At 37.0% G+C, this 14,049-nt stretch overlaps 1 protein-coding gene across 2 annotated transcripts in view; it reads right to left on the bottom strand.

Moving 5' to 3' along the window:
- Window positions 1-14,049, bottom strand: part of SH3RF1 (SH3 domain containing ring finger 1) — an 81,679-nt gene that overhangs the window by 12,073 nt on the left and 55,557 nt on the right. For both annotated transcript variants that reach the window (XM_058025007.1, XM_058025008.1), the window contains exons 5-9: window positions 13,609-13,911; window positions 12,649-12,759; window positions 4,948-5,102; window positions 2,447-2,617; window positions 2,024-2,283 (exon numbers count right to left, since the gene is read on the bottom strand). In XM_058025007.1, the coding sequence (XP_057880990.1) occupies window positions 2,024-2,283; window positions 2,447-2,617; window positions 4,948-5,102; window positions 12,649-12,759; window positions 13,609-13,911 (1,000 nt within the window). The remainder of the gene's footprint in view (window positions 1-2,023; window positions 2,284-2,446; window positions 2,618-4,947; window positions 5,103-12,648; window positions 12,760-13,608; window positions 13,912-14,049) is intronic.

Here is a 14,049-nt window from a genome sequence, read left to right as displayed (position 1 = left end):
CAAGCATGGAAGAGCCTTCTGGTTTTGTTTTCTTATTACTGATGGAATTGATAGGAAAAATGCTTCAAGTCACCCTGTTTTCATACAGATTATCCTTTAATGAAGCAAGCAGAATATATATTTTCATTATAGATCCTTCCAATCAAAGGATGCATACTCCCTCAGCAAAGGTGATGTCAAGCAATGTCTCACTAAGGTCATTTGAAGCCCTGAGCTAAACTGAAGCTGGACCCTTGCATTATCCTGTGAAGCCTCACCCAAAGATTAACACTCAGCAAATGTGCTAAGGAAAGCTCAAGAGGATCACGTTTCAGATGTTTACTACAAACTTCTCTCTAACATTTGAACATAAAGCAGCCACTATTGCTTCAGTGCTCAGGTCCTTATAAGGGACAAATCTGTATTTGTGACTAAGAGCACACTTTTACACAATCCAATGTTAAGGTCTCTGTGATGAGAGAGTCCAGTCCCTTCGGATTTTTCATTTTGGATCTGAAAAGTCAGTGGGCAGTATGTTGTCACATTCTCAGCTGAATGGAAGTGTAAAAGCTTATTCATCTTGACAGTGGTGCAGAGAAGCAGGGACAGAAAAGCCTCCGGAGCCCACAGGAGATTTCTCCTTTGTGTTGTCACTTGCAAGCTCCTAGGCAGCTCAAGAGAAGGCTTTTGAGTAGAAACCACCTGTGCCTAAGAGGCAGAAAAGTACAGATGCTTTGCTTAGTTTCTCTTAGCAGTTGCCAGCAGCATCTGGTTATTTTTATTTAAAGGCAAAGAATAAAGTTGTTAGGACTAACACACCTGCTCCAACTTCAGATCAGACTGGAGGAAGATGGGGCCAATTAAGGAAATAAAATAAGTAAAGACATATGTACATATCCTACCTTCAAAAGCAAACCTGGTGCTGACATCTCAACATGCACAGGGTATTTTAGGAGATGCATGACTCTGAAAAGTGGGCTAATCCATGGATCTTGAGCCCATAAGAAATACCCTTCTTATGGGGATAACAGAGCATACCATTACCATTTTTTCTGCCAGTAAGAATCCCGTGATAAAAACCCTTTTGTCATGATGCTCAGCCAGGAGATCACAGACCCTAAATTCAAGGCTGAAAGGGGCAACATTGGGATGGTCTGAAATGGGAGCTTGCTTTTTGCTTTTTCTTTTGAGGCCCTTGAAGCAGCTGGAACAGATTCAGCTCCAGTTGTGTGGTATTTTCTCAGCCTGGCAAATCCACAGAGGAGTGCATGGATTTGGTAAACAAAAACCTCTTGAACACACCCCTATCAGTCTTTTTGGCTCTGCATTTAAATAACAAGAAGGCACGTTTCACTATGATGAAACATGCCTTCTTGTTATTTACTACTGGCCTGCCCCAGACAGTAAATTAAGAGTTACACCTTTCAGAAATACAGAATTTTATAGATCATATTGGATCTTGATGCCAGTATCACCTCAGTGTTTCAGAGTCAAAGTTGAAAGAAGCTGCAGTCAAGGTTATAGAACAAGCTGGAATGCCTAAGGACCAACCCTGAGCCAGAGCCCTGAAAAGGAACACTAAAGGTATTCAAAGATGTTAGAAAATATTTTAAAAGTGAATGCTAAATTAGAGCACTCTGTAGCTCTTATGCAGTTAACACACAAAAAATAAGCTATGACTCAGATGTTCTTATCACTTTTATTACTATATGAGCTGCATATGAGTAGGAAAGCTCAAAGAATTTCCCCATCCCAGATACTGCTGGAACAACAAAAAAAAAGAAAAATTCCACCTGAAGTACTTGCATATAAATTCCCAATAGTGGGAGTATGTACGTACACACAGTTGCTTAGAGAAGAATAATAAGAGATGGAACAACTCAGACTGTTGTTTCAGAAAAGATTCAACTCTAAACAATGACATTAAGAAAAGCTTTTAAAAACCTCAGCATATACTTACCCAGACCCTCACTCCAGTCATTTGTCAAGATGGACTCTACAGTTTGTCTACCACAGGTAACAAATTTTGTGGGATTTTCTTTACCTGTTCTAACTGCATTTCGAGCCTGGTTGACTGTCATTTGTCCTGTCACGTGCATAAGGACCTTGGTTTGTGGACTGGTTTGGATATGTGCTGCAGAAACCACTGCTGTGGGCACTGTGCTGGAGTTCACTGCCACACCATTCCCCTGGAGCTTCTGGGATGTTCCACTGGCAGTGGAAGGGCTGACCATAGTCACCACTCGTCCTGTTTGGCCAGCAGTAGACATGGGAACTTTTGTTTGTGATGCACTTGTCACTGTCCTGCCAAAATTTAAAGCAAACAATAAAACACAACTGAAAAAAATCAGCCAGTTACTAAAACCCACAGGTATTTTATTATGCAATTGTAGCATTTAATACAAGAACAGAATAATTTTGGATTTGAAACTAGCTAAACTGTTTAGACACTTGTATAGTACTGTACCTTGTAACTGGAGCCACATAATTTCCAGGAAAAACACCCATCTTGCTTGTGTGCATGGAAGTTCCCTTGAACCAGCCATCTTGGCAGCGTTCAAACACCAGGAACATTTCTCCTTTCCGCAGTTCCAGTTCATCTTCTTTTCGAGGAGTGTAGGGGTAGATAGCAATATACCTGAAAGACAGCAAAAGAGATGCAAATGATAAAACTAAACCAGTTCAAAATATCTCTTGTGTTTTCTGGCACAGAGAGTTCAGTCAGAGATGAGAAGGCATGGCAGAAATGACTGTGATAATCCATCATACCATTACAATATTAAAACAGAAGTTATGATAATATTAAGAGGAAACTGTCATTCCTAATGACAGTTAGGAATGTCCTCTGAAGTGTCCTTAAATGGAATGCAAAAGACTAGTAATAGGACTGTCCATCTTCTTAATGAAGTTAGTGATCTTAATTAAGTAGGTGTTTATCAACTACACATCCCAGTGTATCCCACTTCTCTTTCCCTACACCTGCTTCTCGTATCTCTTACACTTTGTGACACATCAATTTCTTTTTTATTTGGAGAACTGGGGAGAATGGAGAAGTTCTGATAGCTGGGAGTGAAAGATCAGTGTCAAGAACTACATTTCAAACTGCAAAACTGGAAGAACCTGTGCAAACTTCAGTGCAAAAGAAAACTGAAGCCTATGGGTAAGGTAGTTAGCAGCTAACTCACTTATAAAGTTCATTTTCTTTCATGTTTTCTAAGCAAGACTAAAGCATAATACAGTGCATTTGAAATAATATTGAGAGTTCAGAAACATTTGCATTTTTTCTTAAAAAATATTCTTAGGAAAAAAGGTTTAGAAAAAAGCTGAAGCTCTTGTAGTTGCATCTTGGAATGTTCCTGGGGAAATTTTCAAATAGGGTTGCACAGTTCTCTATTATTAGAAAGCGATACTGTTTTAACTACCAGTATTCTATTTACTGCCACATTTGAACCATGTATACAATTACTGACCCAGACCTATGGAAAACAGCATTCCAATAAATCCCATTTTCTCTAAAATGTACTTTTCACAGAGGGCAGCCAATTAAGTAGATGGCTAGACTATCCCCTTTTATGAAAAAGGATCCACAGTTACTTGCAGTGTTAGTCTGTCCCACTCCCCTTGTAACCCCAAGGACAAAAAAGTGGCTTTAGAAAACATTCTTTCATCAAAATATTTCTCTAGTGCACAGTAACAATAGCATTAACTGCATGCTTCTCCTTTTTGCATTTTTATTACATCTTTATTCCTTGCTGTTCACCCAAGAAAATTTGCAATATCTACAAAAATCCTTTAAAGGCAAGATAGGCACCCAAAGCAAGCAATAAATTCACTTTAAAGGCAGCACATAAAGGCAACACTGGCAGCAGAAGGCTTCACTGGTACATGATTTAGCAGCAATCTACAAAGCTACACACTGAAGCTCTATGGAAAAGCAATTGATCTGCTTTAATTGATGTTCATTAACTTCCCTTTCAGTTAATTTATTCCAAATTTCATTAGTATCCTCATATAGAGCAACCCTTTGAAGATGGAAGATGTGAGTAAATGAGATGGGAACTTGATTAACTGCACTAGGTGCAATAATCCATAAGAAGCAATGTTAAAATGCCTGACACCAGGAAACAGCCCAAATCCAGATGCACCTGCTATACAAGAAGGGTGCTTTTCTGGAGTGGGAGGAAACCTGGTGGGAAGATAACAAGGACAGAACAAAAGCAGTCCTTATTCAAACTTGTCCCATTAGATTCAGCATCTCCTGAATTTAACATTTTCTTTTATCATTCTTATTCCCCAAGCTGCACACAAAGAAGTTTTCAAGAAGAGAGATGTTGTTAGGAACACATGTTAATATACCAAATATTTTCACCCGAAAGGATGACGCACGTTTGCTTGTATTGCAAGTGTGAAGACATAATGCTAACTAGCAGCTTTCTGCCTTCACTCCAAATTGCCACCCACTAATTAAGTGCACTGTGGAATCTTCAGTCAAATTTCAATTGCAACTGACACAAGTAGTCTGACAGTAACACGTTTAACAGTTTAAATTAAATACAGCACTTTCTGTGTTTTGGCATAAATTATTCCATATGAGAATAGCCTTTTCATACCATACATAATGGAAAACATTGAATAAATTCACTCCAGTGAAATGACGCTTTTGAGTTATCCAGTATTCGGTGCTAACGCAACCATTCATTCATCTTCTGCATGATAAATACTTTACATTTTGAACTGAGTTCTTTCTACACAGAGCAACAACTGATTATATTTATCTAAGACATAAACAATGTTCAGTGTGGGACCTGTTTGGGGATATCACCTTTCTGCATGTTTTTTTTCTAAGGTGCAGGCTTGGCTTTTTGGCAATTCCAGCAGCACAGAGCCAGCTGCTGTGCTAAATGTACAGGTGAAGTTGGTGATCTCGTTCCATTTTTCTGTCTGGAGAAAAGATTCAATTTTACTTACACACTTGGACGAGTTTGCTGTCGTAAATGTGCCACTTGGTCAGCTGATCCTGATGCAGACCTTTGTATGACACTTGTAGACTGAGGTCCAGAAGTGGCCGATGCAATGATTGCAGCAGACAAGAGAGGTGGTGGCGGAAGTGGAGGATTCATATTCTGATTTTATAAGAACAAAAAAAATAGCAACAGATGAACAATATTGTTTGATGAGTTCAATAAGCTGGAAAAAAAAGAAAAGGCATGATACTCCAAGGAAGTGGAAAAAAGCAACTGAGTCCAGTGTTGCTTTACCTACTGTTACAATATAACCGGAGAGTTAGCTTTCTCTCTATTTCTTTTTCTTTCAGTTTAAAATCTTTAAGTTTTGGCAGCTAATTAAGCAAATGACAAACTATTTCTCAGAACAGGAAAAAAGGTGTTTCTAGTTATAACATGTTTAGGACAGGGCTCGACAAAAATTCAGAAGCCTTCCAGGAGGTAGATTTTGCATCCTGCTGCTGACTGTATTTCATAACATGATTGTTTTTGTAACCTGAAGCTGAAACATAATATACAATTCAGCTGCAGTGCACCCAAAAGCACCCCTTCTGGGGGAAATTTTCTTTTGATGTATGGGTTACAAAAGCAAGCACAATATGAGACCATAATCACTGAGCTATTGTTACTTCTTTCTCCTATTCTTCTAGTCTAAAGAATTAGCTTTTGAAATTCAGTATTATCAAGATTAGTAATCTTTAACAAATACCCCAGTAAAAAGGCACCACAGATCATGATGGGGGTCCTGCCTACAGACTTCTGTGCGTTTTAGAATCAATGGAGCAATTGTTACCTTCTGCTCTGGAAGGCCTCAGACAATTCTTTAGGACCTTGTGTACTGACCCTCCTGGGAAAAGGCACTCACAAAGAGGGAGCTTTTCCTTCCCCCCCTTCCAAAAATAACTATTTGTGTTACAACACACAGAAAAAGAGTAATAAAAAACCTCCTACCTTTGAAAAAGTGAAACTGAATTAATTTCAAACATAATCTTCCTAAGACCCACAGAACTAGAAAATTAATTAACAAAATATCCTGAAGTAGTGCCTGGCACTTTCAATACATCAGCATATAAATGCACAGCATTGCATTATCAGTTTGGAAAATATGTAATTGAAAATAATTTTAATTCCCCTCAAACACTGCACTTCTAAAGGGTTTTGCCCTTTTTTTTTCTGTTTTTTCAAACAAAAACCTATATGGAAACAGAGCTTTAGTTCTACACTGTGTGATTATTACTCTTCTACATGTGGTGGAAATGTTAAAAAAAAGACAGCTCTTTAAACCAGTTTTACACTGTCAGGTCACAGTAAAGAACTGCATAATTAAAGACTTTCAAATCTAGAGAAAACTGATCCAAACTTACAGAGTTTCAGTCAAAATTGTTACGTTTAGCTATGGTATAAATTGCATGGTATATAATATATAATGAAATATTCCTATTTTATTTAAAGCTTTTTTTCTGGTCATACATTAACACATTCTTAAGACCAAATAGGCCTTCTGTATCCAACACTAAACAGAAATTACCTGCTGGAGAAACATCACTGAGAGCTTTGATACTAATAGGGTATTTTTTACAAAAATGACAATTGCATTTGCTTCGTATTCAATCCAACCATTTTTTAAAGTATTCAGATAATTCACACTGAAATACCAACATTTCTCTCTCAGCTGTTTTACAGCTGAAGTTATTTGTCCCTCCCAGTTAGACATTCAACAAATGTCTTAGTTGAATCCCAGCTGAATGTGAGCATCTAACTTTCATGTAACCTATTAAAAGAATAACAATTTCAATCTTTTTTTAGGCGTCTAGATTTCTTTGTATATGGTAGAACTTTTAAATTCACATTAGGAGATGATTAGTTGGAATTCTTTAAAATTAAACCTGTTCATGCACAATATCAAGGTTGCCACAGTTCCATACTTCCTGCATCTCTACAGATGCTGAACACTGCATTTCATTCATTTGAACACATAATATACACTGAAGCTTTAGCTGCAATAAAGGCACCTTCACAGCTCTATTTTATTCTGCTTTATTCAGGTTCTGCTCCCCTCACCATGTCTATCAATATGGTAATGAGACCAGCAGTGAGCCACAGCACAATTAAACTCCCAAAGATTGGCAAGAAATCTAAATAAACTACTTGATAGACTTTAGAGGACTAACACTCCACACCTTGCACTGCTACAACTTGGTAAAATAGACCCAAATGATCAAGCCAAGTTTTCAAGAAGTTTTCTGGCATGCAACCATTTTTCTAGCTGTTGAGAAACACACCTACCTTCAGGCACTTGCTAGTTTTGATGGTTCCCATAGTCAACATTTCGTGAAAGAATATACACAAACCGCATGAGATTCAATAAAGTATGCTCAGCAATAATTAAGAGTATTTTAGGTAGGTGAGGGGAAAAAATTGAATGTTTCTGCAACTACTTTTCAGACACCAGGTGTACTTTCAAGCATATAAACCAGCAAATAAGTGATAAACTATTTTTTTAATTGAAAGATGAAAAATTACATTATTTGAAAATTAATGTATGTTACAACTTCAAAAAGTATCTGTAGTCATGCTCTAGAAACACATGCTTATTACTAAACTTAAATATAATTAGGCTGCATTCCCATATCAGTTAATTGAAGATCAGTAATCACCTCGCTCAAAGAATAATAAAAGGCACAGCAGTGGAAAAGAACATTCATTAAGTCTTCACTCCCACAATGTCTAGGAAAAAATATATGGCTTGCAAAATTCCCTGAGGGCTAACAAATTAAGGCTTATGTTTAACAAAATTTCTAAACTATATGTTATCAAAAACAGGTCTCTCATACAAAACTTCATTGTTTCTTCCTGCTGCTTCCTCTTCAGAACAAAAGTTGATTTGAATTTTGGTTGATTAAAATTAGGGCAATTCTTATTAAAACCTCCTGACTTACACTATTGAACTTACACTGGAACTACATAAAAGAGCTAAATGTCATCAGTGTATTATATAACCCCCACAGCTTGTGCCTCATTAATCATAATTCAAACTACCTTATATTCTTCAACATAAAGAGCAATTTCTCTTTTGTGCATGAGAGAACAAGACCAGAAAAATTAGCTATTTTTTAAATTTTTGAAACCTTTAGCACGTAAGTGAATTCAAACCATCCAAATATAGACCACCTCTTTCTGCTAGTTAAGTGCACACAACAAGACACCATTTCAAAGTCAACATTTCCAATCTGTAGAAGTAGCTGTATGGACATTTAGGTTGATTGCAATCCAAAACACTTTTCACTTCCCAAGAGACTGTAAAGGCAGACTGAAAGGAAGATAAGTTATCTCTTGTTGCTAGATTGTTTTTCTGCTGCTGCTTTTGAATGTAATTCTAACTTTGCTGTGGTACATTTAGTTTGTTTTTCCCATATCATGGTTCAAATCACATACTTTAAGATTATTTTTCAGTAAAATCTATGGCAACTAGATCTACTCCATTAGATAAAAACCTTATAAATTACATCCAAAAATTTCCTTCCAAGTGAATGAACCTCACATAATTGTATGTGCATATTTTCACCCAACTACTACTGGACTTGACGTCTGTTATTTTTATTTTGCAAAGAACTTTAAATATACTAAACACTAACAAGGTTAAAAAATGCCAGTGGCCAAGATAAGCAGACCAATTAATGCCCTAATTAGAGGTAAAGCTGTGGTTGGAAATCCCAAAGAACAGTGTAAGAGATAATATCACAGCCAAAAGCTCTGGCTGTGAGAAGTCTGTCTCAGTTCATAGCTTCTTCAATTTCAAAGAATCAAACCTCAAATCACAAGCCAAGAATTAATGCTGTTGTCTAAGGAACCCCTGATGCAAAATAAAACTTTGAAATAAGTTATCACAAGTTTTCTGAAGGAAAATTAAAATTTGCTTAAATGATACAAGCAGTAGAGAGCATATACAGTCACTTGACAAGAGCACTGTCATTCCTAAAGCTTATTTGTGCCAATTTTAGCTGAAACTTTGTAAATTATTTACTTCATACAATACTGGGTACCAAAGAGCACCTACAAGACATTATTATAGACAAGACAAAATTAATACAATTGCCATTTTTGAACCATCAGAGCAACATAAAAAACTAAAATGCAATCCTATACATGGACGCAAATAAAAGAGTCACAGACTCCCTTGGGCTAGGAATTAATCCAAACTGTATTAGAGAAACTTGTTAGACAACAAGACAGCTCAAAATTATCTCCTGTTGACAATAAAAATGCCATCTTTCTTACAGAAGATAAGAGAAGACACTAGCTTTTCCTTTCTTTGAGATTCAGGACAGATAAATGTAGCAAAGATGCACAAATTCAGAATTACTGTAAAGGAATACATTATTCTCTTCTTTGCTGATGGGTAATCATGCTCATCCTCTCAGCTTTCTTCCTTCTCCCTTAATCTGAGTTTAGAATTACATTAAAAAAGTGTATAAACACCTTGCTTTCAAAGAACGATTACTTTCAATAGTGTTATAAACACCAAAACAACTGATAGGAAGGACGTCAAATAAATGACCTTCATGCTAAAGAGAAACTCATCCTGTTCCCATCCAATTTCCTTGTCAGTTGCTTAGTATTCAGAAACAGTTAGGAAAAAAGCTAAAGGGAGAAACTTAGAGAAATACAGGAACTTCTACTTACAAAAGCAAAAAAAAAAAAAAAAAAAAAAACAAGACCAAACACAAGAGCAAAAGTACTCAAGCCAACCACTCTAATGTATTAAACATACAATCACAATTGTTCCACAGCTTAAAATTAATGTTCAGAATGTCAGGAAGGGTAACAGATGTTTCCAGAAGGGAAACATCTAGATAAAAAAGAACATCACTTTCTCTCTTGGCTGGTCAGAACTATTTTGCACATTTCTAAAATGAAAACAAGAGCTGATGAAGCAAGAGGAAAAGTGTAAGTAAAAGATTCACCTCACAGTCTGTGACTTTACAAACTGCATCATCATCTAATGCTGTCTATCATAAAAGAACAGAGGAATAACCTGACTCTAACCTGAGCTGCCAGCTTGCATTTTAGTCATGCTGAAAACAAGTCAAGAAGAAACAGAACATGATGTACAGAAGGCTATTGACTTTTAAAGAGGCTGGCAGAGAATAATTCAGATTCTCAATGGGAATTATGTGCCTAATTGGAAAAATAAGCAGGAACATGGTTATCACAAAGAGAAAGTAGCACCCCAAGATCCGGGACAATCAATGGCAGGAGTTTCTCTCCACGCTGCATTTAGCACTGCAATTTAATTCCTGTGAATGCCCATGGTGAGATCGCCTTTGAACAAGCTTAAGCAACTAAAGCACCCAGGGTGGTTTAATGACTTTGCACCACCACCAAACTAAAGTATTTTTCCATGATGGCATCAAATAAAGAACTCCTGACTCTTAATAACAAACAGAAGCGTTTGTTATTGAGAGAGAAAAAAAAAGCAGCTTCTGACAGAACTTCTGAAATTATGCATTGAATGCTGTCTCCTCAATCCTCTCCAAAAGTATCTCATAAATCAAATTGATTACTCAATGTTTGCAGCATATATGTTAGCTAGAGTTGCATTCTGCTTAACAACACCTAGGTTGATTCTGTTTGCTCAGTTGTCACAGGTATTTTCTGGAGGTTAGGTTGAAAGAAGTATAAAAAACTAAGTGGAATAGTATATAAGGAGCTAATTGCTTCTAGTATAAGATGTACACCTCATAGGCAAAAAAAGACCTGAGGGTTCTTCCTGGTGTACACCAACTTCAACAAGAGCCCACAACGTACACAGATTGCCCAGAGAGGTTGTGAGATCTCCATCCTTGGAGATATTCAAAAGTTATTTGGACACAGTTCTGGGCAACTGGCTCTAGGCAGCCTTGCTTGAGCAGGGTAGGTTAGACTAGACAACCTCAAGAGGCCTTTCTAAACTCATCTGCTCCATGACATTAAAATATGAACCTAATTAAAATGAGATTATTAACTGTTTCCAGATTAGCATTCATTTAACAGGAGGATTACACAGCTAATCCATAGACTGAAGGAATCAACAATTTAACCCAAGTAAGACAAAGCACAGCTACAGCTCAATCTGCCTTACACAGTAAGGCAGGGCAAAAGCACATGGTCCATATAACTGTGAGTAATAAAGTTGTCTGTCTGAAGAGCAAAGAATGTGAAATACATTTACTTGGATGAGAGCAATTATTAGTTCACAAAAGATGACAAAAATTTGTGGCATCAGGCTGGATATTTAGTTGGACATAAACTTTATGCTACATTCAGGCAAATTTTCAAGATATAAGAATCAGGCTAAAAAGATAAAAGGGTTATACTATCAATATCTTCTCCACTGAAAAAGACTGTGCAGTATTGCACCGACTTCTGGCATGTGCCACCATGTGTGTACCATGCCAAAAGAAAGTACTGGAGATAATTCAGAAAACAACAGCATCATAATTTAAAAGACTGAAAACTGTAACTTTAGAGTTCCAAACAAAGAAGTAAACCAAGCAACAAAGGAACCAAGGCGCTCCTAAGCATTTTCGTAAACAACAGAAAGTTGATACCACAAGACAGACAATTGTGCCTTAAATTTTGCAGAAAAATGTGTAAAATGATGCAAATGCCAACAAGTTGAAAACAAAACTAGACCTATTTAGCAGCAAGGCTATTCATCATATTTTAGTTGGTTTAAAGACCTCAAGAATAGACACCTGAACGAGATCAAGTCACAGGGATTTTTGTTTGGCTTGTTTGTTTGGTTTTCTGAAGTGAAGATCTATTATTCAACTGTGACCCACCCCTTAAAAATTAGGGGCACAACTTTAGACTGAATGAACTTAATTTCAAGAACTTTATTTAAAGTCACATTAAGATCCCTTAAAGATCTCTGAAAACTGGTATCCACAATCTTTATTGCAGTAAGGCTCTGATGAGTACAGTATGATTTATGGCATTCCATAGCTTTTCTAACATAAGCATGGGAAACTAAGGAATTCCAGCAGGTTTTAGAAAGAATACCTGAACTTTTTGAAGGAAATATCATGTCAATTGTTCAAAGGAAACATCATTGCAATGTATTTCTTCCTTTAAAAGATGGCCATTTGCTACATGTTTTCCTATTGATCCCTAAGAGCCTAACTTTAAAATGCTAGACATGTTCTTCAGCTGCCACAGGTGTACATGCAATGAAAATCACCTTATTTAATGAGGAGAGAGCAGACTTTTGAAGTTATTTCAGATAATCTTGAAAATCTTAAGGAAGACAGAAACACCTGGCAGCTGTGGTCCCAAGTTGCTGTTTTTTGTAAGAACTTTCTTGTTTCCCCAGACTTTCCCCCCAGCATAATTTCTTTTCTACTCATGGTTGAAAGAAAGACTTTTCTGGAAGGAAGTGTGATTCTCATGTTTACTAAGGAGAAATTACTGAGGAAAGCTGGAGAAATGGATATACATGACAAGATGCAAACATTTTAGCAATAGGGCTTTTGCTACAGTTAAATTCATACCATTGTCTTTTACATGGACACAAATCCCACAGAACCATCATTTCAAATCAATATATTGGAACTTGAGGAAAAAAAAAAAGCTGTACAAGACCAAAGGCAAATGGAAATGCTGAGTTTTCTTAAGCAGTACTTACACCAAGAGCAGCTTGGTAGGTAACTTCTGAGGGGAAGGTGAAGGAAGGCCCTGTCGTGACTGGGCTGCTGGGGGGTGGAGTCACAATCAGCCCTGTAGTGCCAATATGAACCTGAGAGAGAGAAAAAAGGGTCAGGTCTGTGTAGTTTAGTAACAGCTGGTTTTGACAGAGCTGTAAGCTTCATGGTCAAAATCACCAGTATTCTATCCCTTGTAACCTTAAACTAAACCTAATTTTTAGTTAGATACTCACATAAACAGTGTTGGATCACACAGCTCACTTTTTTTTCTGACTTTTCTCAATGTTTGGAGATACACTGAACCAGCTACATGAAACACACTTTTAACCAGTGTCAGCTCTCATTTTTTTCCATAAAAGGCTGTCAGATCCCTAAGATGTGCAAATAAAGCATATTTATGAGCTCAGGTAAAACATCACCAATACCTCTTGGGCTCCATTGCTCTCTCTTTTCCCAAAGTCTAATCACTATATGAAACAGCCAATTTTTCACAAACTGCTGAACAAATAAATAAAATCAGATAAATATTTCTACTTACCACAACCAGATTAACATGCTAAATATCTGGAATTCACATAATCTTCAAGTTGAATATTTTACTTTTATAGGATGCACTTTACTAATATTCATTATTATATACAATTTAGAAAAAAGAAATAAAAAAATTACATCACTCCAGTTTCTAGTTTCCACAGTTTAATCAAAACCTTTGTGGCACTTTAGAATATAACAACTGCAAAAAAACCCCTAGTCTACAAGACCCAACTATTTGCTATCATATCAGAAGTATTAGAAAACATTTTCCTTAAATGTTCTCACGTTGGAATATAAGTTTTTTGAAAGTGTACATTTATTACTAATTAGACACAATTAATAACTTGAAATAAACAATCTGACAAGATCAGAGCCTTTACAGCTCTAGCTGATGCCCTGTGAATTACCTGAGAGGGGGCACTACAGGACAGCCCGGACAGCTCACTGATGCGGGCGGCAGCCGTGGGGTTGCTGGAGCTGATGAGGACAGGAGGACTGATTTCCATGGAGTGCCGGTTCTGGGAGGACTGAGAAGCCTTGTTGGACATGGTGAGGGAGGTAAAAGAGTGCCGTTTTTTGGTGTTTTTCTTGGTATCGGTGTGCTTTTGGGTTGAATTGTTGTGGGCTGCCCCAGAGGTACCTTCTCCAGAGTCAACAGCAGAACCTGAGGGCTTGTCCAGCTCTATCAGCTGTTTGGCTGCTGTGTTAAACTACAAAAACCAGTAACATGTTAGTATGTTTTTTATTTATAAAAGTCACCTGAATGTAAAAAACATCTCTTCCTTTTATTCATAAGATAATCTAGACCATGCAACTTAAAACTGTGGCATACCAACCTACTCTACAAA

The sequence above is a fragment of the Melospiza georgiana genome, chromosome 5 (genome assembly GCF_028018845.1).
Source record: "Melospiza georgiana isolate bMelGeo1 chromosome 5, bMelGeo1.pri, whole genome shotgun sequence".
Lineage (NCBI taxonomy): Eukaryota > Metazoa > Chordata > Aves > Passeriformes > Passerellidae > Melospiza > Melospiza georgiana.
This window is presented reverse-complemented; position numbering and strand designations above follow the sequence as displayed.